The sequence below is a fragment of the Achroia grisella genome, unplaced genomic scaffold (genome assembly GCF_030625045.1).
Source record: "Achroia grisella isolate CSIRO2021 unplaced genomic scaffold, CSIRO_AGI_Agris_v1 utg669, whole genome shotgun sequence".
Taxonomy (NCBI): domain Eukaryota; kingdom Metazoa; phylum Arthropoda; class Insecta; order Lepidoptera; family Pyralidae; genus Achroia; species Achroia grisella.
Window position 1 is genome coordinate 341,034 of NW_026712988.1, and position 21,837 is coordinate 362,870.

Genomic DNA, 21,837 nt, shown 5'->3' on the forward strand with positions numbered 1-21,837 from the left:
CTGGTGTCTTTGCAGGCTTCACGGAGGGACCTCACCGTTCCGAGGATTTGATTACGATGTGTGGCCACTGCAAGCACTCCAGGATTACGTGAGCAGCCGTTTCCTCCGGCACAGGGGACTGTCAGTAGCACCAAGGCAAATTAATAATAATAATCCAGGAAATTTCACACAGCGCCATCTAATCCCAAACTAAGCAGAGCTCGTGTTATGTACTAGATAACTGATATAAATACTTAAATACATATTTTGTAAGTACATACATGACGTATATATAGAGGGGGGAAGGGGATTATTAGGAATGTGGACTGATGTGCAATGTTCTACGGCAGGTTGACTTCCACGTGGTTCCCCCTGAAAACCATCGTGATAAATTCCTGGTAAATTTGTTACGATGGGGTAACTGACCTGACCTCATGCTCATTTTATCATCCCCCACTGGTGCCCCGCCAGCGTTAACCGTTAGCGCAGGCGGGGGCTCCATTCCATTATCATCCATAAAAAAAAAAAAGGTGTATATAGAAAACTGCTAATCAATACAAACAACCATACTCACAAATACAAATGTTTGTATACAGTGCGAGGAATGGATAAACAACGATGTGTATGATATAATGTGATGAGACAGCTTTCCGAATGAGCAGTAGATTAAAAGAATGATAACTATGACTATTCAAAAGTGCTTAAAATAAGTTATTTGTTTATAAGTTTATTTGAATAAATGATTTTCTATTCTATCCTATTCAAATAATAGAAATAATCACAGAACAATAGAAGTAGGTCCTACTTCCGTGTTATTTGAAAATAATAAAATGGTATTTTTTTTTGGAAATACATAAATCTTAGAAAAAATATGAACCAGTACAAATATAGATAAATATAAAAGGAATTGAACCCGCGACCATCGGAAGAAAAGCGGAGTGCTTAACCGCTAGACTAGCGAGGTTGTCAATTATCCCTACTAATTTCTAAAAGCGTCAAATACTTGATTTGTAAGTTGTTTTAATTGAAGGATGATATGTTACAGTGAAATTATAGGGTATATCGTACTCGGGAATGACAATGCAGTGGTATCACGAATGTTATATTATAACGTGATGTCCGTAGTGCTGTTCATGTATATAGGCGACGGTTACCACTTACCACCAGGTGGGCCGTCAACTTGTTTGTAATTCCAATAGCAAAGCCTCTAAAAAAAAACCTTCCGAATTATACAATTCCCCTTCAATCGAATCCCCCGTCCAATTCAAACGGGGATCGTAATTACGATGGCCTGAGCCTAGGCTCGAACCTCTAGCGGTGCCCTCAGACTCGTAATTACGACGGCCTAGGCTCGAACTTCTAGCGGTGCCCTCAGACTAAAGTCGTATCCGTCAGGCAGGAGTTGGCCTTGAGCCGCTCCATAAGTCCTTCCGAGGTTTGGAGTGCCATCTGCACTAGCCCCCTAACGTCCGGTGAAGCAGTAAAGGCCAGCTCTAGCGGTGCCCTCAGACTAAACTCGTATCCGTCAGGCAGGAGTTGGCCTTCAGCCGCTCCATAAGTACTTCCTTGGTTTGGAGTGCCATCTGCACTCGCCCCCTATCGACCGGTGAAGCTGTAAAGGCCAGCTGCGGCCAACAGCATTAGAGTAGTCAGAAAAAAAGAGAAAATTACCCAATTACAATCATTAGAGTCAATTGTCGTGGCGAAAATAGACAAAATGGCGTTAGTAATTTGGGAAACTGGAATTTACTAATGATATACTGCAATATAATAGCAATGAGTATAAATATTGTTTGTAGCGTTGATAACTATCTCGACGACCTCGGCGGTCTAGCGGTCTAGCACACCGTTTTACGTGCGATGGTCGCTGGTTCGATCGCACGGTACAAACATTTGTATTCATGAGTATGTTTGTTTGTATCGATCTGGGTGTTTTCTATGTATAATATGTATGTATTTACGATGTAAAAAATCTATGTATTTGTATCAGTTGTCTAGTACTCATAACACAAGCTTTAGCTAGCTTAACTTGGGTCTAGATGGCGCTGTGTGAATTGTTCTGAGATTATTATTATTATTTTCACATTTCACAATATACATATATCGGAACTATAGGAGGTGAGTAGAAGTGGCACTTTAAAGCCGCGGAAGATTATATACTTGATTTAATCAACAAGATAAAAAATAAGTTTCAAGCTTCTAGCTTCAAAAAATGTCGATATTTCAATAGAAACTTTCATCTCCCCTTTCAGCCCCTTACAACCCTTATTTTGCATCAAAAAGAAGCCTATGTCCTTTCTCAGTGTCTCGACTATCTGTGTACCAAATTTCATTTAAATCGGTTCAGTAATTTTTGCGTGAAAGCGCGACAGACATAGTTACTTTCGCATTTATAATATCAGTAAGGATTCTCGTTCCGATCACAGTTGCACGTTACATATAAACTGTTACTTAGCAATATGTTACTTATTTTAAATGTGATAGATTAGACTTTTTCTTCTAAAATCAATGTGCCTAATAAGAATACACTCAGACTAAAACAAACGATCATACTCATGAATAAGCTACGCTATCATAATTCTTGATATATGATAGCGTAGCGGCTTTTGTATTGATTGTGCATCCTTATGTAAAGTGCGAATACTGTAACTACCATATAGTAATTTTTGTAGCTGTGACGTGGTCGTGTGGAATGAGTAGTCATGCTCACTAAAATGTCCAGACATGTTGCGGCGTGGTGGGCCAATAAAATATGGTCGAGCGCAGTGATGGCTGGCTCATCCGTCATACTCGTGAACGAGTGCTTGTAGGGACTGGTCTGCTCTTATCACTACGACTGATTTAATCTTATTGCATGATTATATTTGACCCAAAAAATTTGTGCTTGTTGGTAGTTTGTATTCACACGTTTCGACTTGTAAATGTAAACTTACAAGGATTATTTAAAAGAGCAACACACAAGTTTCTTGCTCGTTCTTCTTGTGATGAGACAGCTTTCCGAACGAGTGGTAGATAAAAAACAAATTGTTATGACTATTCAAAAGTGCTTAAATTAAGTTTATTTGAATAAATGATTTTCTATTCTATTCTATTCTAATAAAAATGTTTGTACCGTGCGAGGAATCGAACCCACGACCAACGGTAGTAAAGCTGTGATCTACCGTCGATTACCGTCTTTAGATTCGTTTGCCACTTGTCTAGTCATTCACAACAGAAAGCGCATCAATATACAATAGTACAATTCAAATAGACCAATACAAAGCAATGAAAGTCAAGCAAGCAATCCATTGAACTTAAACAATAGCCGTCCTGATTCTATGATTGTATCTATTTAGTATAAATGAATGCAATTTATTCTATTCGGAACAGGATTTCATACAACGGCGGATCCAGGGGGGTCATGGGGGTCATGACTTAGGATTGCCAGGACTTAGGTGGACCACTAATTGAACATAATGATTTTATTTATATATTTTTTCACCATATAAATTTTATGTAACTACATACCTTCAATATTTCATTAATTATATTTCAATAGTGCTTCTCTGGATGTTTTCAAGAGAAGAATATGTACGTGTATATGTGTTAAGTTTTTCAAGTGTACAATAAAGAATAAATATTTTAAGTACAGTACTTACGTACATTAATAAAATACCTACATTTATATGTTCTTGACTTGACCACGACTATGTGACCCCCTCCTGGCGCCAAAGCTGGATTCGCCCTTGATATATACTATATATATATGTATATATATACAAAAATATACATTTAAGGAAGATAATAGAAAGAATAAAAATCATTTATTCAAATAAACCTAATGTACTTTACAATAGTCATCAATTTTCAAAATAATAATAATTTCAGGACAGTTCACACAGCGCCATCTAGACCCAAGTTAAGCTAGCTAAAGCTTGTGTAAAGATACAATACATAGATATTTTTTTTCCTAAATACATTCATATTATACATAGAAAACACTCAGACCGATACCAACAAATATAGTTATGAATAGAAATATTTGTGCCGTGCGAGGACTCGAACTCGCGACCATCGGAAGTAAGCCGGTCAACTATTAGGTGAGCCGCAAGCTCGTTGTCGTCCTCGTCGTCCCCTATGCTATAAAAAGGAACAGAGCAGTCAATGTCCACTTACCCTGAAGTAAGAATATAATTTTGTTTCTCACTTTCTCCGAGCGTATTTTTGTTTTGAACACTGTCGTTCAGTGAGGTAAGCAAGCATTCCAAGCCAGGAATGCAGGTCGCCGGTAACGGTGCGGTCTCGCGGCGAGACGTCGCCGTCACGCGTCACGTCTCCATAGGGCAGGGTTGCTAACACCAAATTTAAAAAAATAGGATTTGAAGTTGGAAAAACCAAGACAAGTTTAAAACCAGGACTCAGTGATATACTTGTTATAATTATATTATTATATAAAATGTCAATAGGCTAAATTAATAAAATTCAAGTAATGGTCATAATCAGTGTTTAATACTTAAAAGTATTAAAAAAAACTCTACAATTCGAACAGGCATTGTAAAAATGGCGCGCGAATTTTGAAAATATATAATCTTGTCAGGGCGTTTTAAAAACACAGGACGCTGCTATAAAACAAGCCAGGACACTACAAAAACTAGGACATGTCCTGGGAAAACAGGTTGGCAACTCTACCGTAGGGTTACCAAATGTACTCTAAAACAGAGTATTGTACTCTATATATTGATATAAAGTTCAAACTTGTAGCGGCGAGCCTGCACTGAACCTGCCGAGGTTTTCCTGAGAGACTACAGCATGGGGTTTTTCAAGAAGGGTATATTAAGGTTTCTTAAGAGTCGTCAACCCTGGTGTTTCAGGCGTCCATAGGCTACTATAACCATTTACCATCAGATTGGCCGTATGCTTGTTTGCCACCTATCACTACATAGTATAAAACAAAGTCGCTGTCGCTGCCTGTCCGTGCCTATGTATGCTTAAATCTTTAAAACTACGGATTTTGATGCGGTTGTTTTAATAGATAGAGTGATTCAAGAGGAATGTTTATAGATATAACACATGTACACCTGTGCGAAGCCGGGGCGAGTAGCTGGTTTGGTATAAAAAAGAAGTTATTGAGTGTAATGACGACTGGTTCTTCATTCTCGTGAAACAGTGCTGCTTTTGGGGACTGGTATGTGTGTTACGGCAATTGATTAGACAATTTCCTTTTGGAAAAATTACAATAGCAAATACTGGTCACTCTATTCTCCCTAATTTGAATTTCAAAATGAATCTGCATTTTTGTATGTATAAGCAAATTTGAAAAGAATAAGAGCTGGCTTTCTTGTCAGTTCATCTTAACTCGAATGCACACCGAACTGATGGTATTTGTTGACATAACATAAGAGTCTTTATTACCTATATGAATAAAGATATTTTAATTTGATTTGGTTTGTGATTTGTAGGCGTACGTACATATATAACATTAATAGAGCTTAGCTACAACAACTGTATAGTATTTTGTAGATATAGTGTTACCTAAATAAAAATATTTGAATTTGAATAGAGTATATTAAAATAATATTTTTTTTACACTAGGCAGCCAGTCATATATAGGATGTTTTGCAAACCCTTTGTCAGAACCAAAAAAGTCGGCTATTTACTGTTAATATGTGGGTATCCCAAATTCCACAAATATATATAACTCAAAGGTGACTGACGTAGTGATCTATCAACGCACAGCCCAAACCACTGGACGGATCGGACTGAAATTTGGCATACAGGTAGATGTTATGACGTAGGCATCCGCTAAGAAAGGATTTTGATTAATTCTACCCCCAAAGGGGTAAAATAGGGGATGAAAGTTTATATGAAACTTTGTCAATTTTAAACCGATCGGGCTGAGACTTTGCATGCATAAAGCTACTATGACGTAGGCATCCCCTAAGAAAGGATTTTGATAAATGCCACCCCTATGGGGATAAATTAACGCGAGCGAAGCCGCGGGCAAAAGCATATAGTATAAAATAAAGGTAAATCCGTACTCTTTATTTACCTACTTTTAAATAAGATATACTCTATTTCTTCTAATATTTGTTGACAACCCTACGTGGTCACGTCGACGCCACGGTACAAAACACCGGCGCCTTGGCCGTGAATGAATGGAGTAGTTGCACTACTTTAAATTACCATACATTATATAGATTAACTATCCATTTGATAGACGACCTCGGTGGTCTAGCGGTTTAGGTAATCGCCTGAATTCCGATGGTCACGAGTTCGCACGCTACAAACAAAACAAAATAGGAACATTGAAATGAAATGAAGTGATATTTATTTAGTAGAAGAAAAAACTAAAAGACACATTAAACAAACAAAAAAAAAAAACAGTGCGACAATTACAAAAAAAAAACAGTACGCAAATTACGTGTGTGCGCGTGCGTGCATGTGTATGTCTGTGGAAGCATCTACTGAATAGGTCCGTGCAAAAAACCTTAATATACCATTGAAGGGTACATTAAGGTTTTTTAAGGCTGTGGTAACCGTTTACCATCAGATGCAATTTATTTATTTAAAGTCTTTGCACCAGATAGGGAAACCAATTAAATATATGTATTTACTATATCTATATATAATACATTAACTGATACAGAAGGTGATTTGATCGCTAAGCAATTTCTTCCAGTCTACCTATGGGCAGAGCAAGTGAAGATAAGAAAAAGGTAGATGGCGAGCGTAGTTTTCAAAATATATTTACCACCCAGATTCCTTGTAGGCGTACTTCAAAATGTAGTCAGACGGCCTAGGTGATCTAGCGGTTTAGCACACGGTTTTACGTCCGATGGTCGCGGGTTCGATTTCTCGCACGGCACAAATTGTATGTACTCATGAGTATGATTGTTTGTATCTGCCTGGATGTTTTCAATGTATATTATGAATGTATTTACGAAAAAAATCAATGTATTTGTATCAGTTATCTAGTGCCCATAACACAAGCTTTAGCTAGCTCAACTTGGGTCTAGATGGCGCTGTGGAAATGTCCTGAAAAAAAATCTTTTGATATTAAAGAAGGTAATACTCACCTCATGTTGCTCTTTTAAATAAATATAGTTTTAATTAGATTTACATTAATAAGGATTTGACATGCGACAATCAACATAAAAACCGCTACGCACTTAATCTATGTTCAATCAGATAACATTGTCAGCGCTATGATTATTTTTAATTATTACTATTATTATTATTATATATTATATAAAAAATAACTCGTCCTCCTCTCTTCTCTTCCGCTTACTGCCCAACAGGGTCCATAATTAACCTACTTTGAAATATATCTATCTATCTACTGTAATATTGTGGAATGCAAAGCTATAATAAATAAATAAATATGAATTTTAAGTTAGATATTTTCTACAAAAACATTATTATCATTTATAAATTCTTCAATTTTATAATAAGCCTTTTTAAAAAGAAAATATTTTATAAGACATTTGAATCTTTTTTCTGACAAATTGAGTTAATAATGCGGCAGGCATTTAGTATTGTGGCTTTTTGTAAATGTTGTCAGGTATGTAGTGGGTACGTAGAGATGTTTGCATGCTGCATACAGATAGATTGCACCGGTTCCTAGCCGCAGGTACCAGGGAATGTCCCACTTTCACCGGTATACATTGGTTTTAGCGAAACAAACATATTAATCGGCCTTGATGGTGTAGCGGTTTGGCATGCTCTTTACTTCCGATAGTCGCGGGTTCGATTCCTCGCACGGTACATTTGTTTCTATTAGTATGATTATTTGTATTGTCTGGGTGTTTTCTATGTATATTATGTATTTATTTACAAAATATATATATATATATATGTGTTTGTATTGGTAGTCTAGTACCCACAACACTCTGCTTACCGTGGGACTAGATGGCGCTGTGTTAATTGTCCAGAGTTATTTTATTATTATTATATTAATCACTAGCTGTCCCGCGCAACTTCGTCTGCGTTATATTATTATATTTTTTAATCTACGTAGGTGCCATCCTGATCATCTGGATAATATAATTACCTAATAATAATCTCAGGACAATTCACACAGCGCCATCTAGACACAAGTTAAGCTAGCTAAAACTTGTGTTATGGGTCTAGTACCTATAACTGATACAAATACATTAAATATATATTTTTTTCGAAAATAGAGGCATTGTCAAGCACTTGACCTGTAGCACTGAGACCTACAAGAACTATTGTGTTCGCGCTTTTCCAAAGTACGCTACCCAGACCCATCAAGGATAGAAATTTAAGGATATTCTTAGGAGCGATGGTTTTTATCTCCTCAGGATAGAGTGTATACTTACCGAAGGGGAAATTACGTTTATGCGTGAGTGGGCTATCATAGAGGACGTGTAGTGGATTTTCCTCTTCTGCTTGGCAAAATCTGCAGATTTTTTTTAAGCATAATAATGGAATAGTGCAACCGCCTGCGCTAACGGTTTACGCTGGCGGGGCACCAGTGGAGGATGATAAAATGAGCATTAGGTCAGGTCAGTTAGCCCATCGTAACAAATTCACCAGGAAGTTATCACGATGGTTTTCAGGGGGAACCGTGTGGAGGTAAACCATGGTACATTGCTAGCAATGGGGTCAATCTCCTCCCCCAAATCTGTAGATTGATGTTAAGGTACTTGCTACGCCTCCTACTTACCACTCTATTAATCAAGAACTACAAAAATTTAAGGTCCTCCTTAAATTTTTGTAGTCCTTGATTAGTAGGATAGGATCGATGGCAAACTGTAAAAAAAACGCTAGTAACCAATTCTTTTATTTCCAGAGTATCCTGTCATTCCTGGTATCGAGGACATTACCCCAACAGACCTCATCAGTAGATCCTCTATCGACGGCCGCGCCTGCTGCGCCGGTGGAGCCCAGAGCTGATGACACTCCCGCTGATGTAGACTCAGATGAACCACCAGAGGGGTACTACGCGTTTGTTGAATCTCCCAATGCAACCCCACCGAGGTAATCACGATTATAATTAAATATAATAATATATATACCAAAGGATATATTGGAATTACCCTTAAATAAATTCAAAACATCTGTATGTATATAGAACCTAAGTGGTCTCGGGCAGTGCGATTCCAGAGGAGCTACGTCCTGCGTACATTTAGATTGTGGAATGAACTACCTGCCGAGGTTTTCTCTAGAGACTACAGCATGGGGTTTTTCAAGAAGGGTATATTAAGGTTTCTTAAGGGTCGGCAACGCGCACGTAACACCTCTAGTCTATAGGCTACGGTAACCATTTCCCATCAGATGGGCCGTATGCCTATTTGCCACCACGTAGTATAAAAAATATATTCTTCCCAGGGTCCGTCCGCCACCGTACCGGCAGGTTTCGAGCGAGTGTCGCGAGGCGGCCGGCGTGCGCCCCCAGGTGAGCGCACATAACTTGTGTGGAGACCTCAACCGAGGGATCATACCCAAGAACCCCATGGGACAGAGCCCGAACGGAGAACCCTATCCGTTGTGAGTATACATGACATATTTACATTTATTTGTTTATTTATTTAATTCAGGCTACATGGCCCATATTATAAATACCTTATAGACTAACATACATAAGAAATAATAATAAAATATGTAAAATAAAATTGTCTCTATGGTCACGGCACTGACGACGGCAATCTGCCACGGTAGCGCCGATAGACCACCCCCTTCGGCCAGTAGTCCTCCTTCATGAAGGTGGGCAGCATATTGGTGGGGACCAGGGCCACGAACGCTTTGAAGCTCGCGTTGTGGCTCGATTCCAACTGCGTCACCCTCAATGTCAGGTTGCTTTTAGTCCGGATGTAGTCAACAATGTCCTGTTCCTTGGTAGCGTAGTGTAGGCGGGATAGGTACATGCATGTCACTTTTTAAGCTATTGCATAGCTTTGATTGCGGGCTTTAACCCGGTGACCGAATCAAGAAATTCCGTAACGAAAATAAATATAACATCTCCCACTCCGACCGGCACAATGGTGCGGCGTTGAAGCTGTGCATCGTCTAACGTCGTTTCAGTTCGACAGACTTTGTACATGTTGATATCACAGGGTTTCTTCCGTGAGCCCATTTGGGCCGCCGGGTACGGGCCTCGAGCATATGCTCATCACTCGGGCATACTGCTGGGGTGGACCTCAGCGTCGTTCGTATACGCCGTTAGTTGACGAGGCCGGCTACTATTATAAGAATAAAATTTTATAAAAAAGTGCCACTTAATTGTTTTTTATCGTGTGGATTATTCAAATTTGTAACTTTTCTGTTATTTCCCTATAGTCTTCTCTATATAATTTTAATTTTTGATTAGTTACTCTAAATTTTCCTTGTTTTTTCTTAGTTTCAATTTGAGGATAAATTTATAATTTGATTATCAGATTATTAAGTATTTATTTATATATTATACTAGCAGGCCTAGCTACGCGTTGTTGTGGCTAAGGCAATAAAATAATATTGCAACTATAAATTTAGATGTAAGCTATCCTATCTTTGAAGGATAGCTTACATCTCAATGTATAGTTTTCCATCAAATTGCACACAATGTGCAAATCAAATTTGCCATCGGTTCAGAAGTTTAGGAGTCCATCGCGGACAAACAACGTGACACGTGATTTTTATACATTATGTAGTAGAGGCTGAAGGCCAACTCCCGCCTGATGGACACGAGTTTAGGGTACCTAGTGGTGCCTCTGAACTCGTATCGTCAGGTACCGGCTGAGGGTCGTATTAGGACTGGGGATCGATGTGTGTGTGTGTGTACAGCGAGTTGATCCGCGACCGCGCACTGATGTTCCTGGCGCGGACGGTGCCGGTGCTCCGCGCGGACGACACGCTGCCGCGCGTCACGCACCTCGCGGGGACCGACCACGCTCACCACGCTCACCACACTCACCACACTCACCACACTCAGTACACGCGCGACCAGCCCGACGTGCACAACCAGTCAGTATATACCATATACCTTCATTTTTATAGAAAAAAACTACCCAACTCAGCAATATATATTTATATATAAAATAGCTACTCGCCCCGACTTCGCACGGGTGTACACGTATTATATATATAAACGTTCCTCTTGAATCGGTCTATTAAAAAAAATTGCTTCAAAATCCGTTGCGCAGTTTTAAAGATTTAAGCGTATATTGGGACGGACAGATAACGAAAGGAACTTTGTTTTATACTAAGTAATGATACCAAGCAGAGCCTGCAGTTTCGCTCGCGTTAAATATCAATATATAAATTTGAATAAAAAATATAGCTTATATGTTATACTGATGCATAAGCTACATTACTGTAAAGTTTCAACAAAATCAGTAGTTTTTGCGTGAAAAAGTAACAAACATCAATGCGAAGAAACTTTTGCGTTAAGAGCTTTTATTCGCGACTTCGCTCGCATAACTTCTTTTTAGCAAAATGTTAATGTTTAATTTTTTTATTTTTTTATATATTTGTTTTTTTTTAATAAAAAGTATCCTATGTTCATTCTAATACCTCCAAGAACATGTGTACAAAATTTTATGATGATCAGTTCAGTAGTTTTTGCGTAAAAGCGTAACAAACATCCCTACTTTCACATTTGTAATATTAGTACGGATTGAGATATTATGTTATCATTACATAGTATAAAACAAAGTCGCTGTCGCTGTCTGTCCCTATGTATGCTTAAATCTTTAAAACTACGCAACGGATTTTGAAGCGGCATTTTTTAAGATAGATTGTTGAAAAAGGTTTGTATATATAATACATGTACACCCGTACGAAGCCGGGGCGAGTAGGTAGTATATTAAACTTAAGTTTATTTGAATTTTCTATTCAATTATAAGTATAATATAATAAATCAATCTAAGTCAAACAAAAATGTAAAATTTAACTTAATAAGAGCACGGACTTTGTGTCTGTGGTTAATAATAAAAAAAAAAGTATAATGTAAATGGTGTTTGTATATGCAGACTAGAAGAACGTAGCAAAAGGTCTGCAGATTCCGCGGGAGAAGTTCCGTCACACGAGCTTGCGGCGGAACATCGGTCCGCGCCCCGGGAGAGCCGCAAGTTCTGCGACGGCGGCGGAGTGTGAGTCTATCAATATATTATTTGTTTGCTGGAGGATTGATTGATTGAGGATGAGGATTGAGGATTTGAATGTGATTTTTTTTTTTATTGTGTAGATGCACATGCATTGCATGCATGTCACGTGTCCAATAATATCCGTATGGATATTATTATTATTTATGTAGTATTTGTTAAATTTTTATTTCATTATGTTGTAAATTATAAAATGTTAAATCTGGATGCGACGAACCTTGCATTTCGTTCGTTGCCTGAATCGTACATAAAAAACAACCATCATACTTATTGTAAACTTCAGTTTAGTCAACGACTGCCAAGACTTGCATCTCTTTTAATATATCCGGCAATAGCTGAGTTTGTTCGCTACGCTGCCACGAAATGTTGGAAAATATGCCTCCAATTAAAAATTCAAAATCTGTATCTGCATTTAAACAAAAACTTAAGAAATTTCTATTAGAAAATCAAATTTAAATGTATGATTTTATTATTTTTTATTATTATTATCATTCCATACATTATGATATGACTTACACCTTATTACAGCGCACGTTTAAATAAAAAATTTTATATTTAGATTATTTTGTACAAGGTTCCACTGAAAATTTTAATAGTGACGCCACGGAATGTTCGCAGCTGTATTTTTAAAATAATTGTTATATAAAATATCATGATTGTTTTGTGCCAAATAAATATATTTTTCTTTCTTTCGTTCTAATTTGTTAAATTTTTATTTCATTATTTGTTATCTAACGTGTTTTATTTTTAAATGAAAAAGTGGACGCCCATCAGTCCGGCAATAGCTGAGTTTGTACCTATTGCCAATCATGTTAAATATGTATAAATGTGTAGCTTGTAACTGTGCTGATGTTGGCAATAAATGGATTTATTATTATTATTATTATATTGCAGTAGTTGATATGTTTTAAATTTAAATAAAAAGAATATTTAGATTGTATTGTACGTTGATTTTAATAGTGACGCCACGGAATGTTCGAGGAGTGCAAAATTGTATATAAAATATCATCGATGTTCTGTGCCTGACGTTCGAAATTTGAAATTTGAAATTTTATTTTTAAATAAAGTAAAGGGCTATTTGCGATCGCAAACATTATTATACATAGTAAATATTGCAGTAGTTGATATGTTTTAAATTTAAATAAAAAGAATATTTAGATTGTATTGTACGTTGATTTTAATAGTGACGCCACGGAATGTTCGAGAAGGAGTGCTAAATTGTATATAAAATATCATCGATGTTCTGTGCCTGACGTTCGAAATTTGAAATTTGAAATTTTATTTTTAAATAAAGTAAAGGGCTATTTGCGATCGCAAACATTATTATACATAGTAAATATATATAACTCAAAGGTGACTGACATAGTGATCTATCAACGCACAGCCCAAACCACTGGACGGATCGGGCTGAAATTTGGAGCATGCAGGTAGATGTTCTGACGTTATGTTTGCGCCTTTTAGTGAGGTCTTGATGGTGTAATGAAAATCGGAGATTCCTGGCTACTTTTTAATTTACTTGATAATAGGTTTACAGTGGTTGTTGAGTTTTTAAATATTGAACTGTACCCGTCGTAATTTTGTCTCTGGCCCGCTGAAACCCGACGAAGCAGTGTTGCTATATAAAAATTCTATTTTAGGCCACATAGTGGAACCGCGCCTGAACATATATTAAACACGAAAGTTTAAAAATAACGTTTCACTTCGCACATGAAAATATTTAATAATCAATGTAAATGTAAGACGTTCAATTTTATAAATGCAAAAACTGCTTCATTACAAATTACTCATTCTTTTTGTTTTAATGTAAATGCTCACGCATTGATACAAATACTGCATTTGTATGAATAGAATAGAATAGAAAATAATTTATTCCAATAAACTTACATCGAAGCACATTTTTTATAATTATGTACAGTAATTTAATGAAATTGCTATGTTTTTAGCCCAACAATTATTTCGACACCATGCTTAAATGTTATTCATAATGAATGTACCGCGTTCGGTTCTCACGTAGGGTTGCCAAGTTATGGTATTTATACTTTATACATTTACATACAAATAAAGTATGCAAAAATACTTTACTTTCAGCCTTTACTGTGATGCGTAAAACAGAATACTCATTATGGGCACTTAACGATTTATAATTACTGAACGAAGTTGTGACATTTGCCACAGCTCTAGTGTTGAAAGCACACAAAAATACGTTTAAAAAAAAATTGGCAACCCTGGTCTCAAATCACACATGAAAATATTTAATAATGAATGTTACGGAAGGAAGGATGGACTGTATTAAGGCTGGTTAAAAATGAGACACGTTCCTAGGTGAGGTAAAATATACACCTATTTTACCTCACCTAGGAACGTGTCTCAGCTCGCCAGCAAAAATATAAAGACAATATGGCATAAGAAAATAAACGGTATATAAAAACAGAACGTCAAAATATAAAATTCAAATATATATAAAAAACATAAAACCTATCAAAAAGGTTGCCATCGGCAACAATGAATGTAAATAGACGTTCAATTTTATAAATGCAAAAACTGCTTCATTACAAATTACTCATTCTTTTTGTTTTAATGTAAATGCTCACGCATTGATACAAATACTGCATTTGTATGAATAGAATAGAATAGAAAATCATTTATTCAAATAAACTTACATTGAAGCACTTTTGAATAGTCATCACATTTTTTTTCAATCTACCGCTCATTCAGAAAGGTGTCTCATCACAAGAACGAGCAAGAAACTTGCGTGTTGCTCTTTTAAATAATAGTCAGTCTCAGTCAGGAATCATAGGGGTCGCTGTCGCTGTCTGTACGTCCCTATGTATGCTTAAATCTTTAAAACTACGCGACGGATTTTGTATTTTTTTTTTTTTAATTCTAGAGGAAGGTTTATTTGTGTAATACATGTACACCAGGGCGAAGCCGGGGAGGGTAGCGAGTTTGAAATAAATAATACACAAATGTAATAGAGTTAAAATTTATTTAACACTGCACACCATTCACAGCGCGGGCAAACTTCATACGTTACAAATAAAAAAATGCCAATAAATACAAAAATATGTTCTTACACAATACCAGCTATCATTCACACCCTGTTGTAGAACAATTCAATTTAACTTGGATATTTGTAATGTTACACTTACATATTTGTAATTTTACACTTATATTACATAGTTGTATGTGTGTGTATGTATATAAGTGCATTATGATGGTTTATAACAGACAGAGTTTTTTTAACTTTGGCGGCAATCAAGCATACGGCCCATCTGAAGGTGAATGATTCCCGTAGGCTACGCCTGAAACACTAGGGCTGACACTGTCATTATTGTATATATAAAATTGGAGTGTCTGTTTGTAATATAAAAAAACCCGTTTTCTACTACATGCATATGAATATAAATACGGTACATACACCAAAATAACATTTTTTACAATTTTTGTGTTTATTCTGGCTAATCTCTGAAATGACTGGACCGATATTGACGGGACTTTTTTTTGTCAGGTAGCTGATGTAATAAGGAGTAACAAGGAGTAAAGTAATAAGGAGTAAAAGTTAAATTCCACGCGGACGAAGTCGCGGGTACAGCTAGTATATAATATATTTATACATAATATTGTATATAAATGTTTTTGCTCTCTGTGACAACAATATAGTTTTTATTTCATTCATAACATGATTAATACTAATACTAAATCATTTCGGAATGACAACGCACGAGCACCACCGTCTTAAACCAGGATGGGGCCCTTAGATACACAAGAATTCGGGGCCCTTTTGGAAAGTTAAAAAATATTACTTAAGAACATAGGAATAGGCGAAGTAATCGGTATAATGGCGTAGTATATGCCTTGTAAATACCTTCTGATAACATTACTGATTTGTGAAAAAAGTGTAGTGTGCCCGACAAAAATCTTTTGAGAATAAATGTGTGAGAAAAATTATCAGTCCGGGGGCCCTCTGAGAATGGGGGCCCTGGGCACGGGCCCCGTGTGCCCTTATGGTAAAGACGGTATTACGCATGAGTGGTATCACGAATGTCACATAATAAATGTTGAGTGTTCATATATATAGGCGACACTTACCATTTACCACACAGTCCAACTAGCTTAAATATAAAAATTAAGCTACAAAAATAGCTACTTTTAATTTCAATATAAAACATATAACAATATGTTGCAACATTAATAAACTTTCATATTTAATTGTCTTTACAAAAAAGAACTATACTATTTAATACCGCTAAAATTTAAAAATTCTTTAGGAGAATTATATTAGATAGATAGACAGCCCTTGGATAGCGGCGACAAATCTCAACATAAAATGAATTACATTGCACTGAATAAAATATTTTTCTTTCTTTGAATATTTGTGTAGGTACACATGCATAGCATGCAAGTGACGTGTGTATCCGTATGGACATTATTATTATTTATGTATTAATTTGTTAAATTGTCCGCCTGGATTTATGTATGTATGTGTATTATTATTATTATTTTATTATGTTTATTGTATATGAAAATGCGCTGGACGCGCATCAGTCCAGCAATAGCTGGTTGTACCTATTGCCAATCATGTTAAATATGTATAAATGTGTAACTATATTATATATATATATAAATGCATTTATTATTATTATTATTATATATTCAAACACGCGGCCCTTAGCCAAGCATGGATGAGTTATGTGATGAAGAAAGAAATTTTCTTACTTTTCTTATTATGATTATTATTAATAATTTTTCTATAATTGTAAACATTTTTTTATTGTTTTTATTCGAAGGAGACCATACTAAAATGTATATATATAGTATAAAATTTAGTTGCTTCCGTTATCCGTTCGCTTAGATCTTTTAAACTAAGCAACGGATTTTAATGCATTTCTTTGCAATAGAGTGACTCAAGAGGAAGGTTTATATATATATAATACATGTACCCGTGCGAAGCCGGGGTGAGTAGCTAGTTTTATATAAAAAAAGGTACGCAACTTACGCAGATTTTTAAAATTAGGGAGAATAATGACCACCAGCATATGCTATGCTATTGCATTTTTGTCAAAAGGAATTAGTCTAATCAGTGCCTGTTACCATTTAATTGTTATGATACTGGTAAGCTACAAATTCTATCAATCTAATATACAGTGCATTTTCTAGAAAGCGTATCAATCATCATTACATACTATAAAACAAAGTCGCTGTCGCTGTCTGTCCCTATGTATGCTTAAATCTTTAAAACTACGCAACGGATTTTGAAGCGGTTTTTTTTTAATAGATAGAGTGATTCTACAGGAAGGTTTATATACATGTAGGTGCCCCGTGCGAAGCCGGGCCGAGTAGCTAGTCGAGAATAGAATGTATATACCAGTAGAAATCCTTAAGTCCCGAATATCAGCATATTTCTTTAACTCCTAGCGTCTTGAGGTCTGCGAGAAGCGTTTCGTAGTTATCAGGTTGCGTGCCGTCCAGAAGTTTCACCCGTTTGTCTTGCTCGATCTAGTAAATTAAAATAAAATTTAAAATAAAATAAAAGGCCTAACTCTATGGTTATATAGAATAGAATGTATCAAAATCTTTACTAATATTATAAACTAGCTGTACACGCGACTTCGTCCGCGTGGAATTTAACTTTGTTGTTCAAAAATAAAAGTAGCCTAAGTTACTCCTTATTACATCAGCTACGTGCCAATATAAGTCCCGTCAAAATCGGTCCATATTTGCGATCAAAGTGGCCAGTACGTAGTATTATAACTTGCGCTGCTCATTGCCAGACACTTAGTGTGGTTCCAACATCTCGCCGGAACCCCATAAACTGTATTATTTTAAGAATAAAATTTCAGCTTTATTAAAAACGTAAGTTTACCACGATCCAGGTTTCATGTTTGGGGATCGTTCTTACTTTTGTTGGGGACACACATACAAGAACTTCCACATTTACTAATAAGACGTATGCCTAGCCGTCGTGGGCTCTTGCTCTATTTCTCTTCCTTTACAAATATAAAAGAAGGTAATACTCACCTACACGGGCCTCAGCCAAGTGTGTGCTGTGCGATGATATTGTTGAGGATGTCAAGATTATTATTTTTATCTATCTACATACCTCTGCTCGGTATGTGATGTACTCCGGCCACACACATCTCTCGAAGTACCCCGGCACGTCGGGCGGGTCGTACACTCGCAGGCTGCGTCGAGAACTACACTCGCCGTACTCCAGCACCACGTAGTACCTGTAACAAACACCACTCTACACCCTGGACGATTCAACAGCGGCATCTAGTCTAATGCACGTGCTAATAACAATACCTGTATAATTTACACAGTGACATCTAGTACCAAGCTAAGCAAAGCTTGTGTTATGATGGCTACCAGAATAGAATAGAAAATAATGTATTTAAATAAACTTACATTGAAGCACTTTTGAATAGTCATCACATTTTTTTTAATCTACCGCTCGTTCAGAGAGCTGTCTCGTTACAAGAAGAACGAGGAAGAAATTTGCATGTTGCTCTTTTAGTCAACTGATACAAATACATAGATACATTTTTTTTGTAAATATACAAAGAAAACACCTAAATCAAGGCAAACAAACTCATGAATATAAATATTTGTAGCGTGAGAAGAATCGAACTCACGACCATCGAAAATAAAGCGATATACTAAACCGCTAGACAATCAAATCTTATATTATTATAAACGCAAAAGTATGTAAGTATGAATGGATGTTTGTTACTCTTTCAGGCAAAAACTACTGAACAGATTTTGATGAAACATTACAGTAATATAGCTTATACATCAGAAGATAGGCTATAATTTAAAAAGATATTATGTAAATTGGGCGATATATAAGAATAAGTGTAGAGTGCAAGTTGCAGACGCGCCGGTCATACATGTAGCCCTAGTTTTTTTTATAACATTCTAATGTCACAATTTTTTTTATCCTTATATTTGCGCGCGAAAATTTGGAGGGAATAGATGTTTGTCAGACTGATTTTTATGAAATTCAGAATAACATATAGGCGAAAAATTTCAGGCGGCTGAAACCGTGGGCAGTTAGTAATTACCTCAAATTACACAACTCCAAAATAGGTTTATAGTTCATAACAGTAAATCCTTCGACGATTAGACATTTCTTCCCATCGACCTCCAACTTTCCAGTATCCCTGCTAACACACGACCCGTGTGACTTGTCCCTTCCGCTCATTGTCTCTATCACGTCATCATACATGGCCTGCATATCCAGCGCTGACAGGATATCATAATTATTATGATCCATACCTTCACACTTCACATGGTGAGGACTATCATCAGAGTAGAAATATTTATCCTGATGAAAAACATACACAGGCCTCAATACATCTTTCAGTCTGTTCGCTAGAGTCGTTTTTCCTCCGCACGTCACACCGGATATGCCTATTACGATCCATTCATCTTTGTTGTATTTTGCCATTGTATTTTGAACTTTATTTGTATTTCGTTTTTTTACACTTTAGAGGTATGGATATATGTGGTAGACGGTGAATGACATGAGACCCCCAATAAAGAAGAGACCCCAAACAGCACAGAACAGAAGGAACCACTGCGGGTCCGGTATCCAGTTATAGATGGCGAGATCTGAAATATAAATGTACAATTAACTAGCTGTACTCGCGACTTCGTCCGCGTGGAATTTAACTTTATTTTTCTAAAATAAAAGTAGCCTAAGTTACTCCTTATCACATCAGCTACCTGTCAAATAAGGTCTCGTCAAAATCGTTCCAGCCATTTCAGAGATTGCCCGGAACAAACAGACAGACATAGACAGTAAAAAATTGTAAAAAATGATATTTTGGTGTATATACCGTATTTATATTTATATGCACATAAAAACGGTTATTTCAATATTACAAACAGACACTCCAATTTTATTTATATGTATAGATGTATACATAGATTATAATAATCTTAATAATATTCTAAACGCGAAAGTTTGTGAGTATGGATGGATATTTGTTACTCTTCCGCGCAAAAACTACTGAACAGATTTGGATGAAACTTTACAGTAATATAGCTTATGCATCTGAATAGCACATAGGCTATAAACTTCAAGGGGGCGATGCCGCTGACACAGGTAGTTAATAACATAACATCACAGAACAATATACACAACTTTATCTAGTCCCAAGCTAAGCAGAGTTTGTGCTTATGGGTACTAGACAACTGATATAAATACTTAGATACAGTTTTTTTGTAAATTCAAATTCAAATTCAAATTCAAAAATCATTTATTCATGTAGGACATTTTAGCCGCTTATGAACGTCAAATTTTTACATTATAATTTTATTTTTTCCCTACCGTCCAGTTCGGTATATAGATCCAATTGAAAAGAACTGGCAAGAAACTCAATTGAATTACTTTTTTTTTTTTTTAAAGCCAGTTTATTTACAATGTATTTTTATATAGGTGTCTATGTCTAACATTAAATGAAAATTCAGTGCATGAACAACTATTGCCATGCACACTCGTCATTCAAGTAATCGTTTAGTGAGTAATAGGCTTTGCTCAGTAAATATGATTTAACAGATGTTTTGAATTTATTTAAGGGTAATTCCAACATATCCTTTGGTATCTTATTGTAAATTTTTATACCTATTCCTATAAAAGACCTATTAACTTTTTCTAAACGATACTTGGGGACAGCAAGTTTGTCTTTAAATCTAGTATTAATATTATGAATATTGCTGTTTTTTGGAAATTAAATGCATACATATATACATAGAAAACACACAGACCGATAGAAACCATCACACTCATAAATTCAAATGTTTGTGCCGTGCGAGGAATCGAACCCGCGACTATCGGACGTAAAGCGGTGCGCTAAACCGCTAGACCACCGAGGCCGTCAAATTTTAATAGTTTGATTATTACCTTGGTCTATAAAAGGGTGTGTATTTAACCAAAAGACAATCAGAATGAAGACTGTTGAAGTAGTCACCAGGACCAGTTTCCCCAGCGCTGCATCAGATATGTCCATAAACGATGGTGAGCAGATCACTTCGACTTCGCCTTAAGGACCGGTTCGTCAGGAAACAGTATTGACTTCCCTTCGTCTTTCTTCACTTCTACTTTCTCCACCAGCGGTTTCCTTTTTATAGCCCTTTGAACTATCTGCAACAGTTACCATTCTGTTAAATCCTTGTTAATATTATAAACTAGTTGCAACTGCGACTTCGTTCGCGTGGAATTTAACTTTATTTTTCTAAAATAAAAGTAGGCTAAGTTACTCCTTATTACAGCAGCTACCTGCCAATAAAAGTCCCGTCAAAATCGGTCCAGCCATTTCAGAGATTAGCCGGAACAAACAAACAGAGAGACAAAAATTGTAAAAAATGTTATGTTGGTGTATGTACCGTAGTTATATTCATATGCATATACCTAGTAAAAACGGTTATTTGAATATTACAAACAGACACTACAATTTTATTTATAAACTAGCAGTCCCGACAAACGTTGTTTTGCCTTAAAATAAAAAAAAAATGTAGGGGTGGACTACCCCTAACATTTAGGGGGATGAAAAATAGGTGTTGGTCCATTCTCAGACCTACTCAATACGCTCACAAAATTTCATGAGAATCGGTCAAGCCGTTTCGGAGGAGTATGGGAACGAAAACTGTGACACGAGAATTTTATATATAAGATATATAGATGCGAGTAACTCAGAGTAACTCTGTCTGTCTGTGACTTTCACGAAAAAACTACTGAATCAATTTAATTGAAATTTGGTACTATATGGTACCAAAT

General features: G+C 36.2%; 2 protein-coding genes across 2 annotated transcripts in view; one reads left to right on the forward strand and one right to left on the reverse strand.

Annotated features, from left to right (window-relative positions):
• Positions 1 to 21,837, forward strand: part of LOC131849940 (uncharacterized) — a 51,217-nt gene that overhangs the window by 20,056 nt on the left and 9,324 nt on the right. The window contains exons 2-5 of the mRNA XM_059200072.1: positions 8,771 to 8,958; positions 9,310 to 9,468; positions 10,741 to 10,920; positions 11,928 to 12,047. Coding sequence (XP_059056055.1) covers positions 8,771 to 8,958; positions 9,310 to 9,468; positions 10,741 to 10,920; positions 11,928 to 12,047 — 647 coding nt within the window. The remainder of the gene's footprint in view (positions 1 to 8,770; positions 8,959 to 9,309; positions 9,469 to 10,740; positions 10,921 to 11,927; positions 12,048 to 21,837) is intronic.
• Positions 16,999 to 21,089, reverse strand: LOC131849939 (nicotinamide riboside kinase 1). Its single transcript, XM_059200071.1, has 4 exons — positions 20,965 to 21,089; positions 19,121 to 19,670; positions 18,160 to 18,286; positions 16,999 to 17,555 (listed from the first exon to the last, which is right to left on the reverse strand). Exons 2-4 carry the CDS (start codon positions 19,504 to 19,506, stop codon positions 17,451 to 17,453), a joined length of 618 nt encoding a protein of 205 aa, XP_059056054.1. The 5' UTR covers positions 19,507 to 19,670; positions 20,965 to 21,089; the 3' UTR covers positions 16,999 to 17,450.

What these genes read in the sequence shown, in the direction of transcription:
- LOC131849939 (XM_059200071.1), bottom strand. Translation starts at nt 19,506, where the DNA reads ATGGCAAAATACAACAAAGATGAATGGATCGTAATAGGCATATCCGGT. An exon ending in TTGGAGTTGTGTAATTTGAG is followed by an intron (nt 18,287 to 19,120) that starts GTAATTACTAAC and finishes TGTTTGTTACAG; the next exon opens with GTACTACGTGGTGCTGGAGT. An exon ending in ACATCACATACCGAGCAGAG is followed by an intron (nt 17,556 to 18,159) that starts GTATGTAGATAG and finishes TTAATTTACTAG; the next exon opens with ATCGAGCAAGACAAACGGGT.